Source organism: Argopecten irradians, chromosome 2 (genome assembly GCF_041381155.1).
Source record: "Argopecten irradians isolate NY chromosome 2, Ai_NY, whole genome shotgun sequence".
Taxonomy (NCBI): Eukaryota; Metazoa; Mollusca; class Bivalvia; order Pectinida; family Pectinidae; genus Argopecten; species Argopecten irradians.
The window spans coordinates 1,989,486-2,007,395 of NC_091135.1; the positions used below are offsets into that span (position 1 = coordinate 1,989,486).

The following is a 17,910-nucleotide window of genomic DNA, read 5'->3' on the forward strand; positions in this document are numbered from 1 at the left end:
CTACCCAAGGTGCACCCTGGAGATCTATAGTACTCTGCTACCCATGGTGCATCCTGGAGATCTATACAATACTCTGCTACCCAAGGTGCATCTTGGAGATCTATACAATACTCTGCTACCCAAGGTGCACCCTGGAGATCTATAGTACTCTGCTACCCATGGTGCATCCTGGAGATCTATACAATACTCTGCTACCCAAGGTGCATCATGGAGATCTATACAATACTCTGCTACCCATGGTGCATCCTGGAGATCTATAGTAATCTGCTACCCATGGTGCATCCTGGAGATCTATAGTACTCTGCTACCCATGGTGCACCCTGGAGATCTACAGTACTCTGCTACCCATGGTGCATCATGGAGATCTATATAGTACTCTGCTACCTATGGTGCATCCTGGAGATATCTATAGTACTCTACTACCCATGTGCACCTGGAGATCTATAGTACTCTGCTACCCATGGTGCACCCTGGAGATCTATAGTACTCTGCTACCCATGGTGCACCCTGGAGATCTATAGTACTCTGCTACCCATGGTGCACCCTGGAGATCTATAGTACTCTGCTACCCATGGTGCACCCTGGAGATCTATAGTACTCTGCTACCCATGGTGCACCCTGGAGATCTATAGTACTCTGCTACCCATGGTACACCAAGGAGATCTATAGTACTCTGCTGTCCATGGTACATCCTGGTTACCCATGGTGCATCTTTGAGATCTATAGTACTCTGCTACACCCAGTGCACCCTGGAGATTTATAGTACTTTTATTTGCTACCCATGCTGTATCCAGAGCTCAATTCGATTTGCGTGTCTTATGTGACAGAAGAAAGAGTTTGAAGACAATGAACAGACATGGAATCCTGAGATGGATTTGTCTAAATCCTCAATTCCTTCCTGCTGTAAGATTTGCATAATTATTATTGTATGATTCTCAAATGTCCTAGTGCTTTTCTCCATTAATCAGGCGTCAATCTCCACAGTCACGTACACCAAATGTAATGGCTAGACAACTTTCCATGGTTCACTTTCCATTACTTATTCATCACATTTGAATATGTCATTCCATCTATACATACCCATATTGATCATTAGCACCAAAACTAGGACGGTGCTAAACATGCTGTATCAATGAAAAAAATGAGATCCATTATTCACGGTGATATCCTAAAATACAAAGTGTTTAACTTTGACACAGTTGACTTTTATCATCCAAATTGTTAGCCTTGACAACTCCAGCCATTGGAGCTGATACCAGATCACAACATATCATTGTCATATTGTGTGAAGGTACTTGGATCTATTTTGTCTGTCAAAGGTTTTGTTCAGGAATGGTACGATTCTCAAGAGCTCGAGGAAACCAGAGACAAAGATCAATAGGCACCTGTTTACCTGTCCGGTGAATGGTGAGTCCCAACATGCTTGAACGCTACTTCGAATTATGCCTTTTAATGAGATTTTAGCACTATATGAAGTGAGAATAAATATGAACATGATGGAGTCCCTTATCATTGTATTTGTGCCACTGTGAAATGTTTTGCACTACTGATGTCTAAAAAGAAAGGTCCGTCCTGATTGGGTAGGAATGTACAGGGCTGTATATTGTACACGCCCCCAGATATCCGGTCCAGTTGTAGCACACAGTATCCTGGACGGAAATCTCCGGATGTTGTCTTTGTGAAAGTTCCTGGTGCCCCGGGGACGTTCTCACTTACTGCACGCACCTCAAATCCAACACTGTATTGTCTGAAAGATTATTCAGTGGCATCACTTATAATCATGTATAAGGCTAATTAATTAAGTCAAAATTTAATGTCATAGTCATATTTTCAAGTATAAAGATGAATAGTTTCTCTTTTAATATCCTGTTGATTCTGGTACCTTGTGATATTCAGAGTGAAATAATATTGGGATTACCAATGTGTAATAAAGAATCTATACATATAGATATACGACACAGTCAGTAATGTATGTGGGTCAAAATTTACACAATTTCAACTATGAAATGAGAAGTTTTATTTATTCAAAATTTTTGCGATCTGGCTTTTAGGAAGCATATAAATTAAATAATCATTTTTCGTGATAAAAAGTCTCGAAAAATTGTGAAAATATCATCCCTACCAAAAATAACTGTGTATGCAATATCTGACACTGATTATATTTCACCCTGATCTCTACAGATTTCTTACCATGAATGTCTACCTGAAATATCACCTGTAATAATAATTTGTTAACAGTGACTTACTTTGGTCCCAGTAGCTCTATCATGATGTGGTTGTCGGCCATGCTGTTGTCTAGCTGTATCTGATATATCGGGTTAAAGCCATGGGTATCCCCATAGTTACTGCACCCTCCAGCAGTCCTCCCCTTCCATTGTCCATTTATCTGTAACATGTGTGATTCGTAATGTTAATTTTTAGTGTAACTGTTTTGCTTCTCCAGGCAACACATGTATATCTCTCTGTTACTGGTTATTTTGATCGAAGTAATAATGATATTAGAGTTATCCCCCTTCATTTGAATTAGACGGCTGTCTTTGGGATTTGTGTTGTCAATGTATTTTTTTTTAATCACGTTTTTATTCTGTATGGAGATGAATTATACAGACAATGTATGACAACTGTGTCTTTGTCAATAAAATTAAAAATTGAAATTGAAAAATTGAAAAGTGAGGGGCTGTAATTGCACTTCCTTGTCCAACACCTCTTTTAAAATGCTTGAATTAAGTTTTGTTAGATACACACCCGTTTATCAAACTGTTTCTGGTAGGGGTCCACGATCTTAGTCATGGTGAATTCACACGAGGCGTACACCCTGAGTGAGTAGTGGATCGTGTTGTTTTTCTCGTACTGTGACACCACCAGTGTATAATTAGTGGTGCCCTTCTCCTCCACCATTTTACACAGATAGTGTGGTGTATTGATCCTCACGCCATCCTTATATGGGGGTGGTGAATCTACAAACAAATTGTACCAGATAAACAGTGTTAAACTCCAAGGCTGATACACCATAAATATATTTTAATTTACCTCCTACAATAAACCTAAAATACAATTCCTTCTTACTTTATAGTTTAATTCCATGGATGCTTTATCGTATATGTGTACTTACAAGGATAGAACACTTTCTTGCCTCCCGTCTTGTACACGAGTAGAGTGATAAATTCCTTATTGTCTGCGAAGTCATCCTTAAAACAAAACAAAAATTATCTTAGATGCTAGTATAAATTAGAGTCCAGGCCATGATTTCTCGAAACAAACTCAAGTCAAAAACTGACTTAAGTCATTAATTTTCATATAAGTTACATAAGGAGAAAAACTTAAGTTTTGATTTAAGTCTGCACTTTTGTTTCGAGAAATCCGGGCCTGACCTTGACCTTGTCTTTTATGCTAGGCCACAAGTTTTACTATTTTACTCTCTATAAGCTCACTGTTCCCTTTGCCTTTATCTTATCAATGAAATATCTAGCAGACTATTAATTTTTTATTAAAATTGACCTATGACCTTTTGACCTATAACCTATAGTCCCCGATAACCATCTATACAAAATGTGACCTTGCCTTCTTGACCTTGTTTAAGCTGTGCCTGTCTGTAATGTACCAATTCAGCAATATGTAGATTACAATTACCTTTGACTCGACCCTTCCCCTTGTTTTAAAAATTGATTAGGATCTTGAGACTCCATATTATAAATTACTTTATAATTTAATTACTCAGAGACCTTGAGCTTTATGAGTTCCTGTACACTTTTTTGACCTTGACCCTTACCTTGTCTGTTATATGGCGTGTCAGTAGTATCCAGACAGCTGCAGGGTGTGCTGCTTTGATCTCAAGTCTGTACTGGGGATTATCACTAATGTTATAGGAATCCTTCTTAGGACCTTCCTTAGCTGCCCACGTACTGGAATAAGGAGGAACCGGATAATTAGGCATTGCAAAGAATCTTAATAGCTAGTCAGAGTGATATAACATCCTATATCCAGTATCACGTCTACTAATAGAATCAAACATTATAAATTTTTTTTATTAGTCCTTATGTGCAACTTTTGTTCAGCTGTGTTTTACATCAATTCAACAGCTCTACAATGGTAGAGGACAGCAAGAGTCCCTGAAAAGACGCCATCAATTAAAGTACACTTATAATCTAACATGTCCTCAAGAGAGGCAAGGCTAATGGTACATTATATTTTATCAAGTAGATATCTCAATAACCTTTTTTTGTCTAGGAGAGATGAATTTAAAGACAAATATGTAATATAATGAGGCTATTGTTTGTACTCATCTACCTGCCATCCTGCCAACGCTGAATAATAATTAAGAGTTACTACAGCGAGTGAATAATTAAGACTACTTACGAGTGAACACAGTGAGTGTACTTGAAGAGTTCGGGACTCCAGTTGAGGTAGATGACGTCAAAGAAATGGAGCAGTGAATCATAATCAATCCAAAACACACCTGTCAATAGCAGAGAGCAATGAAGTTCAGGAGAATATCATTGTTATATATAATCAAAGTGCCAAGGCCACTCATAAATGCTGTGAATGAAGAACTCAAACAAAGGAATAAAGAAATTGGTTTTGCATTTAAATATTGACTTTAGTATACTAAGTGTACAGTGTTAAGTTAGGGAGTTTAACAAAATATATTTACGGTATATTGTATTTATTTTATGATAATTAAAGTTGATTCAAGAACAATAAGTTGAATAACTACTTTTCCTTAAGTAAATTTTATATTAAAAATTTTAGATTATTTCTGAAATATCGATTTCAACACCAATAAAACCAGTCAGAATCTGAGTATCATTTTTTTATGATTCTTTATTAATTACTAAAATTATAAATTTCATCAATATCTCTTCAAACATTTAAGAATATTTTCGGAAAAAATATAACATTAGAAATACATGTATTACCATTTCCGGGTATGTTATGATTCCCTTAAAAGTTTCTAAAAACTTAACATGGGTTGCTTTGAGGACTTTTGAATAATAAATCACGGCCAGATACTTTGGTCAAATAAAAGGTACATTAATTATTTCGTTACGTATAACACTCATATTTATTTTAAACTCACAAGAACGCTAGCCGGTAACTTCAAAAAAAATTCATGTAATGCATCGGACTTAAGCAAGTCTTCGAAAGACGCAGTAACTGGTTGGCGACATATTATCGCGAAGAACATATAATCGTGACTTTTGCTTTGCCGACTTTTGAATAATAATAAATCATGGCCAGATATTTAAGCCAAATAAAAGATACATTATTTGTTTACTTACAACACTTAAATTTCCGATAAAGTCAAGAAAACTAGATGCAATGCATCAGACTTTAGCAAGTCTTCGTAAGGCTACCGTACATTACATGACAAATTCGACAATTTAAGTTCATTTCTCACTTTTAGTTGCTCGTCACATATATAGATCTATATTATCATTATATTTTGTATGTTTATGTTGATAAATTTGGTACTTTTTCCCTTTCAATACAACGCTATTATCGATAAACAAAAGGCACAACTCCCAGTGACCTTTTGACTTTTACTTCGCAATGATATCACCAGATATAGTTCGTCAATGCAACCAAATTAAAAAACTCTATTACCGTAATAAGAACTTTCTTTGGCAATTATCTTCCTAACATTTCATAACATTAATCGATCATTAGCATGAATTACTTAAAATTGAAATAGACATACACAATCCAAAATCAACCGAATGTCTGCTGCGGAGGAAGACATCAAAATGGGCATTGTTCGTAATTTTTGGGACCATACATGACGCGTAGGGATAAATAAATCTTAGAGTCCCAACTGAACACTTAATTCATACCGTCTATAGTGCATATGTATGTATAAATTTAATGTTTGTGGTTTTGAATACTAAGGTTCGATTTATTTATACTATCAAGTAAAATGAACAAAACAACATTTAATTTTCATCGCGGAGTGGTTTTATTGTTTACATGTGCACAGGCTTGTCGAGCATACCTAAGAATGCCGTTTCACAGCATCAAAAACAATAAATTACTATTAACATTATATACCACATCTCTCTTTTTCAAAATCTCCCACACACCTTAAACAAAAGGAATCTACAGGAGTAAACATCCACTTACCATTGTCGTAAGTCTGAGCACTTTTTGGGTCGTAGTTAAGGCGTTTCTGTAGCTGGGGAGTCCAGTTTGCCATATCTGTCTCTGAGAAGTTGCCTTTCCATCTCAAATGGCTCCAAGGATTCTTTAACATAAATAATCTTTTCCCCTACAAGAAATATGTAAAACAAGCTTCAGCACATCCAAATGATCGCAATATCTGTGTATCATATATATTAAATGAAGAAAACAAGTAGGCTGTAATAAATGTGAATTTGCATAACTGACTTTGCCTGTAAGTCAGAGATGCCTTTGATTATATATGATCCCCACAATAAAGTTAACCAGGACATGATATGGGAGGACATAAGTATAATCAAACATACTACCGTATTCGACCCAATAAGCGCCCAGGGCGCTTAAAAAATTGATAATTATGAAAAGGTGCTAATAAGTCGAAATTATTGCAAATCTATACCGTTTTATGTAATTTTGGTACTTATTTATGCATGAGCAATTGAAATTGAGGCCTCAAAAAGGGGGAGGGGCGCTTATAGGGACATGGGCGCTTATTGGGTCGAATACGGTATATGCCCTCCTATTTTATTGAAGGGATATACCAATAACAGTAACACTATTTAGATTTTCCCGAGGCTTACCAAGGGTTGACAGTCAAAATACTTCATGAGAGTCGAGATATCCCTGTCCATTTGACAGACCCCTGTTTGATCATTTTTGTCTGATACTAATAAGTAGAACTAAAATGATATTCATCACAACATTATCACAGAAACCTTATTTTGAATCAAAATTGATGAACGTCAGCAATTATGCATGCCAAAGGTACACTCTGCATGTATTGATGACGTCATGTTACTGTATAGCGTGAGGCAGTGAGCTGTACGTTTTCCCTAGCAACCATGGGATATTCCTATGAAGTATAAGGGAAAAGAGAAATTTTAAAGTACAAACCATTTCTTCACGAATGTCTAACATAGCATAGGCGTGGGTTGGTACAAGTCCAGCCCGATCTGCTGCCTCCTCGGACAGTTCCCCAGTTGCCACGGTGATGAGGCAGTGACCTTTGTGGAAACGGTCCAGTATCCGTCTGAACTCACGATCGGCATCAAACTCCTTGGACTTTTTACGTAGTGCTACCCTCTCTGGGATCCAGCCAGTCAGGGCATGTAGATCTATACTCTATAAGTTATCATAAAGTAAGTACTTTCATTAAAGAACCCATACCGTATGTTCATCCATGAAATATTCATATTATTTTTTTGCTGATTTACATTAACTGTGTCATATCATTCTCATCAAGATAGTCCTGAGCAATACTCAATTCTACTGATTGAAAATTGCAAGGTCATAACTACAAGATAACTGATAATATACTACACCAGTCTGATTCAGTCACCAGGGCTATTCCTAGATAAATTGGGAAAAGGCCCCAGAGCGAATTCGGGAACAAATTCTCGGCATATCAACATAAGATTCATTAACTCCATGTTCAGTAGGAAAAAATACTAAACTTATCATTTATCTTTAACATGTAATATAAACTGCATAATGTTACAAAAAACCCATTTTTAAATATCAAAGTATTTTGTCCTAAATAAAAAAAACCATGAAATTGGGAATATTCTAGCCTAAACCTCATTGGGATTGGGGCTGTAAATTGGCGCCCGACAGACCCTAGAAAAAGCGTTGGTCACATGACTTCGGGTTAAACCCAGCAAAGTCATGTGACTGACTCCCACTCCAGATTAGTCTGTACCTCCCATCTGACCACTGCAGATAAGGACGGAGAAGGCAAGTGGCTACCAAAAGCTACCTGTGAGTAGATTTGTTGTCAAGAGACATTGTTTAAGTTTCATCTTTCACACAGAATAGACTTACAGAATTAGATCCGGGGAAGTCATAGCCTCCCATCACCTTCATGTAGGCTTTCTCCAGGAGTGACACCCACAGTTCATTTCTGTTGTTGGAGAAGGAACACAGGAGCTGTCTGTCGCGTCCCATCGGCAGAAAGTCATCAATGACAACCTGGCGAGAAAAAGACTTAAGTAAATTTAAACACAGGAGCTTGTTGTCGCGTCCCATCGGCAGAAAGTCATTAATTACAACCTGGCGAGAAAAAGACTTAAGTAAATTTAAACACAGGAGCTTGTTGTCGCGTCCCATCGGCAGAAAGTCATTAATTACAACCTGGCGAGAAAAAGACTTAAGTAAATTTAAACACAGGAGCTTGCTGTCGCGTCCCATCGGCAGAAAGTCATTAATTACAACCTGACGAGGGTGCTATCAAATTTAAGTAAAGATAAAATCGTCAATTATTACTCTGAAGGGACAAAGACATAACATTAATTTCTGATATTCACATTGAATAAAAATGACCCATCTATGCAGATATGATTTACTTTCTTGGTGTCTGTAGGTGTAATGGAGATATTAACTGAATGTGGAAGTCCTTGGTTATAATATGTGTTGACAAACTATCATAATTACTGGTAACTGACCTTTCTTTGAACCCCGTTGATGTGAAGTTTGATCATGTACTTTCCACACGGATTATAGACAGGCTGTCCCTGTCTGTTCTGAGGGTAGATTATGCTGCAAAAATAATTAAAAAATTTAAAACTAAGAAAATACCCTTACTCATTTATCTTTTATCAAAAAGCAACATGAAACAACAGGACATGGACAGTATGTGTGCAGGTAACACCATATGTTCAAAATCTAAAGGCAGATACCTCATCCATGTTAAAGGGACAATTCACTCAGGCTAACTCTTTCACATAACCAAAAAGCAAAATATGGCAAAAATGTATTGTTCTATATTTCTTATGAAACATATAACATAAGATATTGACAAATTCCACACCATTGTTTAGTATTTTAATTGATATCGTAATTACAAATCGTTAATCAATACAATTAAGCAGGTACAATATGTAAGCTGTACCAATACCGGAGCTAAAGTCATGAACGTTAAACAAATGAACTACAAAACCACTGAGGAGGTGATAAAATGATTTTAAGGCAAGACAATTCATATAATAAGGTAAACACACTACTGTCAGAGCAATTGAAGTAGTTCTAAACTAGAACACTGACACGTCAGAAAGGGCCCCGCTATGTGTCTGACGTGCTTAAGTGAAAAAGTGGTATTTTGACAACGAATTCTTCCGTGTTAGCTATATGTTGCTAATAAATAATTAATGTCAACATTAATTGGGAAACCGATGATGGTACATTATTATAATTCTTTGGAAAAAGTCTTCCAAGTATTTAACTTGAATCCTTTTTGATTCTAATCATATCATGTAGCCATTTTGATTCAAATCATATTGACTTTAATTAATATATTAAGCAATGAATAATTTTATTTATTATGCCATAACAAATTGTTAATAAGTCCAAAAATGGAAAATGTGTCCACAACCTTTGATGCAGTGACCCCATGATCTTACCTTTGGTCAGTCAAAACTTTGGTGAGTTGACTTCTTGTTTAATTCTGAACAACTCTGCTTCATTATAAATGTTGTAGCAAAATGTTCATGAGAAAATAATTTTTTTAAATTTGACCTTGACCTTTGACTTAGTAACCTTGGCCCATGACCTTACCTTTGGACAGTCAACTCCTTGTTTAATTCTGAACAACTTTGCATCATAATGTTATAACAAAATGTTTATCAGTTAAGAGCAACAACATTGTGATTTTTTTAAATGTTAAAATCCAAGATGGCCGATTTTTTAATTTAATTTCAGCCTGAAAAATTACCAAGCAGATCTAGGATGGATGGGGAATCATCATGTAAAATATGGGGAAAATACTCCACTCCCTTCCATCATTAATGTGCAAAAGAAAAAAAACGGACAGACGGACGGACGGACAGACGGACAGACGGACGGACAACCTGATTACTATAGGGCATCCGCATCTCGATGCGGGGCCCTAATTAAAGTAGTATTACTCTATGAGCAAGGAACAGTGATCGGCATACAAGATGTTCGACCACAATGTGTAATGGCGGACAGCGAGCGAGTTTGAACATTTCACACGCATTTCACTACCATGGGCTTTTCTTGCATATCACAGTAAAACCGACTGATTTAATTTCCATTAGAAATGGGTTTTTCCCGAATTCTGATGTTCTCTTAGACTGAGAATTGTCCCTTTAACTAAAATCATATCTCCAAATGTTCTATTTTAAAAGTGATTACATAAAATTCCAGATAATAACCTAGCCATAATTACCTTGTGATCAATTTCTTTTTGAAGCGACGTTCATACTGAGCGCTAATAGCCAATGAGGCTACAAAACTGCAGTCAGATACCACAGTCTGAAACATGAGTTCATATAAACATAAACTTTATATATTCAATATCAAACCTTTGAGTTACTAGTGTGATAACAAAACGTTATACAATTGTCATAAAAACATTAAATCAGTAAAATCGACAAAAGTTCTTCAGAGTTCTTCATCATTTCCCTTTTAGTTAGTTAGTGAAACCTGCCTATAACAGTTAAACTGTCTGCGTCTATCGAGATATATATACACATGTACATGGTATAAAACTCAAACCTTCTTCTAGTATTCTCCATTTCTTCGGAATATATGTACATATATATACACTGTTTAATGGATCAAACTATCTACATCCCTGCGTCACACATTATGCCCATTAAACCTGCTTAAAACTCAAAGATCTTCAATCTTAGCTAGCATACTACATTCTCCATTTCCTTGGTAACAATCACATCAGTGATGTATACAAAGATTCACATGTCAATATAATTAAACAATGTACAATATTGGAATATTTTTTGTTATTTGTTTAAATTGGATTACAACCTATCTAACACAACACCTGCGTCACACATTCATTGTCCATTTTTCGTACAATTTACCTGCATAATGCGTTACTTAAATTCGCCAATCCTAGCCATACCTACATACCAGACAGTGGGGCACTACATCAGTGATATACTCACCTGTTTTTATGCTGAAACAAGAGACAGCTAGAATCAGTTTCGGATCATCCTGATAGTCTTCTGGCCGAACCCATCCTGATAAATTTTTCTTCTGTTTTGGAGAAAGACTCAGTTTTCCATGTCTGTCTCTACAATATGATATCATCACAACCAAATTTAAGATATGTCCACTCCAATTAAACACAATACAATGTATTCATGAAATTAATGCAGGTTCCGTCAATTAAACCACATGAGCTCGAAGAGTAAGAGAAACTATAGTAAGACACATCCTCAATATTTCAGGGGTTACTATCACTGTTGTTATATCCACCTATGGACTATCTCAGAGTAAACTGAAGGCAGTTCAAGAGAAAAATACTGAACGATCACAAGCCTACAGGATAAAATGTCAGTGATAGTAACCCATGGAGTATCGAGGATGAGAATGACATGGAGTGATTTGGGTATTATAAGACTAGTTGAATAATGAATATATAATAAAAAGTTTGATTGGGACCAACAATAAAACTTACAATTTTATCAACACTAATTTATACATGTATATGAGATTCAATTGCATGGTTACACCTATAACGAGGCATGCATGAGATTAACACAAAATTTTGTCAATAATGCCGTAAAAATTTTGAAATATTCAAATGACAGATAGGTAAATAAGTAGGTTGCTAAGTTACTTACTCAAAAGGCATGGGGTAGGCAAATTTTTCCTTCATGTCCACACTCATAAAAGGCAATATTCTCGACCATTGATAAACGATGTTTTTCTAATGGCAAAAAGAAATTTGTCAAAATATATTCGTTTAAAAAAAAAGAAATTACTGAAAAGTGAAACAACATTTGGTATTGTTTTTCATTTTCTAGAAATATGTTTGGTAGTTTCTGCAAAAATTCAAATGGCTTCCATCGCAAAAATACATATTGTGTTATCTGAAGACACAAATGATTTCAATGATAAAAACTATATCTCTATCAAAATTCAAGAAATTGTGATAATTTCACTGACCTAATTGTGGCGATCTCCTCCTTTGTATAACCTGAAGGACCAATATTTACAAGACCTGTCGCTGGCAGACCCTGTGGCCGCACATTCTGACGAGGAGCTTGTGGTGTGCCCTTTTTCGTCTTCATCATCAAGAAATGCTCCAAATCCCAAAGGGGGCATAACTCTACTCTCATTCTGTGGTGTAGTTACTGGTTTTGGACTCCTGGAAGGACCCTCTTCCTTTTTCTTTAATTCTTCAGCTCTTTAATAAAGCAATTAACATGCAACTACATATATCCAGCAAGTCTTCCTTATGCAAAAAATTGAAGTTATCAGTATCAATATCTACATTTATAGATAATAGTTGACTTATCAAATAATAGCAAATTAATAATAGTTATTTAATTACTTTTTTAAAAGTAAAATTTGATGTATTTTCTGCGTAACATATTTCTCAAAATTTATTCGAAAATGAGTCTTTCAGAATCAAGGAAAAAAAAGTTTCAACAATGACAATGACAATTTAAGGCAAATTAAGATACAATAAAACCCCTAGTAGTATCACCACCTTCTGTTTCCCTAGATTTTGGTGATATACCGAGACTATGGCGGTATATCAAATTTGTCGTTGAAATCTTAATTAAGTCTAAATATAGGTAGTCCTTCGGTGCCGTTACTGAAACAGACTTTCTAGTTAGTTTGTGTACTGTACAGCCACTTCGTATTTTGTAATATGAATAGTGCTAAAATCAAAGTAAATTTTGATAGTGTGTGTAGCTGATTAGCTGTCAGTCGGCAGTCGAGCATCTTACAAAAACATGTGTCCCTATTAACAGAATTTGGCAATATAAACGAGGTAAATATAGTGTTACTTTAATCGTTTGCTCCACGAATGTGATGGCGGATGGTGGTAGGTGGGTTTGGCAGTATTACAGGTGTATTTGTATGGAGGAAATCCGTCCTGAATAAATTCATGATGATAAGCAGGTTTGGCGGTAAAACGGGGTGGCGATATAACGGGGTTTTACTGTAATTAAATTCAGATTTTCATTTCCATAGCACATGTAGCTACCTATATAATACTGTATTTAAATGTAATTAAATAGTCTCTTGCATTTCATTAAGAGTCATAATAAAATGCAATATATATGGTTTTAGTATAGGCAATTTAATGGTTTCATTAATGAAGAACATTTTAGGAAACATCTTACAATGATAAATTTAAATTTGGTTTAAACTACAGTATAACTAACTCTAAGCAGTATAAATAAAAAAAAAAAAAAGTTTATTTGATGTACCTCTCTAGTGCTTTAGTAGCCAAGACTGTAACTTTATCCACCAATGTCTTGTCTTTTCTTTCCATTGCTGCCTTTCTCTATCAATGAGACACCATATATTTTTCATTTGTTTAAACAAAACTATTTCAAAATTATTTCCATATCTATCTCTAACTTTTATAAAATTATTTCCATATTATTCTATACTTTATTTGCTATTTTTCAATTGTTTCCATATTAATCTATGATTTATATAATTTTACTAATGTTTCAACAATCACAAACTCATATTCAATAATATTCAAATAACAGATGGAAGTATTAATTATTTATAATTAAATCTCAATCTACTGTATTTGTACATATTCATCTTTGAATAATAATAACACAAAAAATAATTATGCAAACAGATCAGAGACTTACAATGTTGAGAAAGAGGTCACAGGATTCTGTATAGAGTTCTCTTGCATCTGTCTCATTGCCTGCCTCATCTTCGTCAAACGCTTGTTGAAGAAGAAAGGTTGCTCGTTCCAGATCCATCTTCAGAATTAGATAAAGAAAAACCAAGAATTTATTACACAGAATTTATACACATGGTATTGCAGTATACAAAGTCACAGAGTGATAATAACATCTCACTATTTTATTTACATATTTGCATACAACATATAATCGTACACATTAAGGTTTAGTAAATACCATACCCAGTAATCTGATTATCTCCCTTCCATACAAACATTCAAACCCTCCAGACTTCAAATCAATGGGAACATAGTAAAACATCTATAAAATGATTTAAATCTAGTTCTTCAAGTTAACAACTGCACTTAAATATATACCTAAAGGTTAAAAGTTTAGTCCAGATAAAAAACAGCTTTTTAAATTAAACAACTGAACATGGGGTATTTGATTTTATAAACAGCTCAGCTACCATATGGTGTATGTGTTGTTTCACAATTTACCCGGTACATATACATGTACCAGGTGTTTACATAAGTTCACTGACAATGAATAAAACAACATGTCAGCATTTGGCAATTGAGAACGGCTGGATTTCTACACCTCCATACCTGATCATGAATATATACTGACTATTTCTGTTCATGTCAACTCGATCAATCCAATACTTAATTAATTGGTAATGTAATGTCTAAATCTAGAAAATTGTAAATTTCTTAAATATTAAAAATACCAACCTTTTCTTGAGACTTTTGACTCTGATTTGTTGGTGCTGCCTGGAGATCTATAAAAAAAAGTTGAATAAAAAAACTAATAATTCAATTTTGTGTGAAACAACTACATTGTATTTGAATTCTAGAACTATTCAACAATTGGAATAAATTTAAATAAATTAAGTGTAGCATAAGACAGAAAAATTATGAAAACATTATTTGTGTTGTTTTGTTTATTATCCGAACTTTATTAAAATGCATGTACAATATAAATGCAAATAAAATCAAATGCAAATAAAGATGAAATGTTTTTTGTGACATTACTTGATCTCAGAGCCTCGGCCCTGAGGATGTATTCGTTGGCACGGGTGATGATTCCTGACATTGTAGAACCTGCCAAAGCTGCTGAGAGGAGGGCCTGGGCTGCTTCCTAGATCAACACATACAACGTATCATAAATGTATAAAGTTCATTTAATTTGTTTACTTTGGAAAATATATAATTTTATACATGTACATATGGTAGGTCTATAAAATTGTAAAATAACAAACAATCTGCATTTTTTTTTAAATTTTAATTTTGGCATTATTAACAATCAGATATCATATTAATTAACATCCTTATTTCACAATTGTTTTGCTATTTCTATATAGCTATTTATCATAGATTACTATTTTTGTTGCATTAACATATTTTGTAAATGAACATATATCAATATTAAAATATATGATAAATGACTTTTTAAAATTACATTATAGTAGAACATTGCTGTGTCATATTTTCCAGCTTTGTCATTCTCCACAGCCTGATAGGCAAACTGTTTTCCATCATTCTCAAGGATGAGAGGGTCTGCACCAAGATCTCCTGGGCTATTAGAAGGATCCATTATAATGTTTCTGACTCAACAACTCTCATGAAAGTGGAAGTCTTATATGTATACAGCGGTCAACAATTTCCATTCTGGTAAAACTGAAATTGAAAATGATTAATTAAAATTTGCAAAATCTCTACAATCAAAAACAATGTTCATGCAATTACATTAATTAATTCACTCATTTTAAAAATATATCAGTCTAAATGTGTTCATTGGCCTTCCAAAAGTTCTCACATAATAATACGGCGGTCAAATTCTGCTTACGTTTCCCAGGTCTGACCATTGAAATAAAGAAAAGATGAAAGCATTGAAAGCGAGGCTGCGTGGAAATGTAACCACGGACAAAGTCAGCCGGGAGGACGTTTTAGGATTCCTATACTTTAAATTAATTTCTACGTACGCAGACAGATTTTGACGAGAAAGTTTATTTTTCTATTCCATGAGAAATTATACTGGATACATTCACACCATTTTTACCGACTTTAGCCATCCTTGCCCGACTGTTCACTTTAATATTATAATAAAAATAGTATATGTGTCTTGTTCAAATCTATTACATAAAATGCTCATTTTTGTCTCCGATGTGAATACATAATTTATAACAAAACAATGTGTTTATATACTACGATGTACCCACACATACACTTTCAATGTAATCAACCAAACCAGAAATATATATTAAGACATGTAATGTAGAGTATTATTATGTATATATTATATACAGACTGTATATACTGTATACAATTCTGATAACATCATTCAAAGGATTTATAAGTGAGAAGGATTCGTGTCTGTCTCTTTACATTAGTAAACACCACGCGAGACGCCTATGAACCAGGAATAAAAAACCGTTTTTCTCAACAAATACTTGTCTTATTCGAGAGTTCAAACGAAACACCATTGTAAAGTTTATTAAATTTCACGACGTTTATAACTTGCTTTAAAGACGGAATGTTTTGGGGATATGTCTTAAATTTTTTCGTTTAAAAAAATTCGACAGCTCATGAAATGACAGCACCGCGCTTCAGAAAAGTAAGACGGTAACCCTCGCACCCGCAAGCTACAATCAAAGGCTGCGCCGGCGGATATCAAAGGAAAATCAGTCCGTTCGTTCCCAAACGTCACGGTCTTGCACACAACACAAAAGCGCCTGCCTTGGACCGGATTCCCCAAAACCCAGTGTGACTTTATCCTTCTCATATACGTCCTTGCATCATTCAAGAGTACACATGACAGTGTAATAATTAATCTGTATATTTATAATAGATACATGTAGTGGCAATTAAAAAATAAACAATATATGATTAATAAAGCAGTTTTGGTTAGAGACTTCAAAACAGATCTATAAAGTATCTGAGTTTGTAATAGCTATTTATAACTTTTGACCATCCCTCCATGTAAATGTAACATGCATCACCATCATCAGTGATCATGTATGATTAAAATCACTATATCGTAGACATCCACAAATAATTAATATGTTGTACGTGTAATTTTTACGTTATTCTTGCCCTAACTCTTAAATATAATTTTTGTAACATGCTGTAGTTGATAAATGCTCAGTATGTGTACAAGAAATGGATTATATTTGGCCATCTCAGATCTAGAGATATTTCTATATATAATTTATTGTGATGTTACTTATGATAATATGATGAATATTAGCTAATATGAAAATAAAGTACCCATGATGTTAACAAACGAGGTTGTGCTATAAATCAACAAGTGTCAAGTCTTTTACGATACATGTAACTTAGGCCTATCTAGTTTCACTTTACATTTTGTACGTGGTGATTATGATTGAATAGTACGTTTAATTTTGTGGCAACTGAATGATTAATTTGAATATATTCGTTCTCTTAATCAAGTGTAAAGCATTGTTTTTACCCGTTGATGAGTTTTGGTCCCGGAAGTAAATTAAATTCCGATAAATAGCAAAGGAATGGACATTGTTGACAACTTGATGATTTCATAAATCTACCGGAAATGTACATAGATAGATAAAAAATAAACCGGATTTGGCGACCATGTATTCCGGAATTTATTCCAAATCAGTGTTTCATTTATGTTTTTAAAACATAGTCTTTACTCTTTACCACACAATGAAATTATTTAACAGTAAAAGACAACCCTAAAACCACCATATATTTTAAAGCAAGAAAAACAAACGTACGACGGAATATTTTGACAGACATGTGACTTAAATAAACTAAAAAATGTTTAAACTTTCCTTTAGCGAATTCCAACATTTTTTATGATGTCTATACATTTTTTAATCAAACTATATCTAGGAGGTGTTCCATTTCGGGTACTCGAACCTGCTGAAACACGGTGCTAGACCGGGCATACTTCAAGCTCTCTATTTCAAAATATATGCACTGCTGACAAGTAAACAAATCATGAAATGAAAACTAAAGGCATCTATTTGTGGGAATTCGAAGTTAAGAAAAAAATCTGGATTTATGCACACGTTAGAATTTTTTCACAATCATCATCAAAAAGTGTTTCA

The 17,910-nt window shown here is 34.5% G+C and overlaps 1 protein-coding gene across 1 annotated transcript; it reads right to left on the minus strand.

Annotated features, from left to right (window-relative positions):
* Positions 1 to 701: 701 nt before the first annotated feature.
* On the minus strand, positions 702 to 17,395 carry LOC138314117 (calpain-7-like). The gene is given in 20 exon segments (XM_069254295.1): positions 702 to 1,747; positions 2,247 to 2,386; positions 2,746 to 2,957; positions 3,113 to 3,188; positions 3,770 to 3,902; positions 4,357 to 4,456; positions 6,118 to 6,262; positions 7,066 to 7,293; positions 7,993 to 8,139; positions 8,613 to 8,706; positions 10,355 to 10,443; positions 11,098 to 11,221; positions 11,775 to 11,829; positions 11,832 to 11,860; positions 13,377 to 13,453; positions 13,779 to 13,895; positions 14,552 to 14,598; positions 14,852 to 14,957; positions 15,279 to 15,496; positions 17,289 to 17,395. Coding segments are annotated over 19 exon segments (2,292 nt in total). The 5' UTR covers positions 15,414 to 15,496; positions 17,289 to 17,395; the 3' UTR covers positions 702 to 1,509.
* Positions 17,396 to 17,910: the final 515 nt, after the last annotated feature.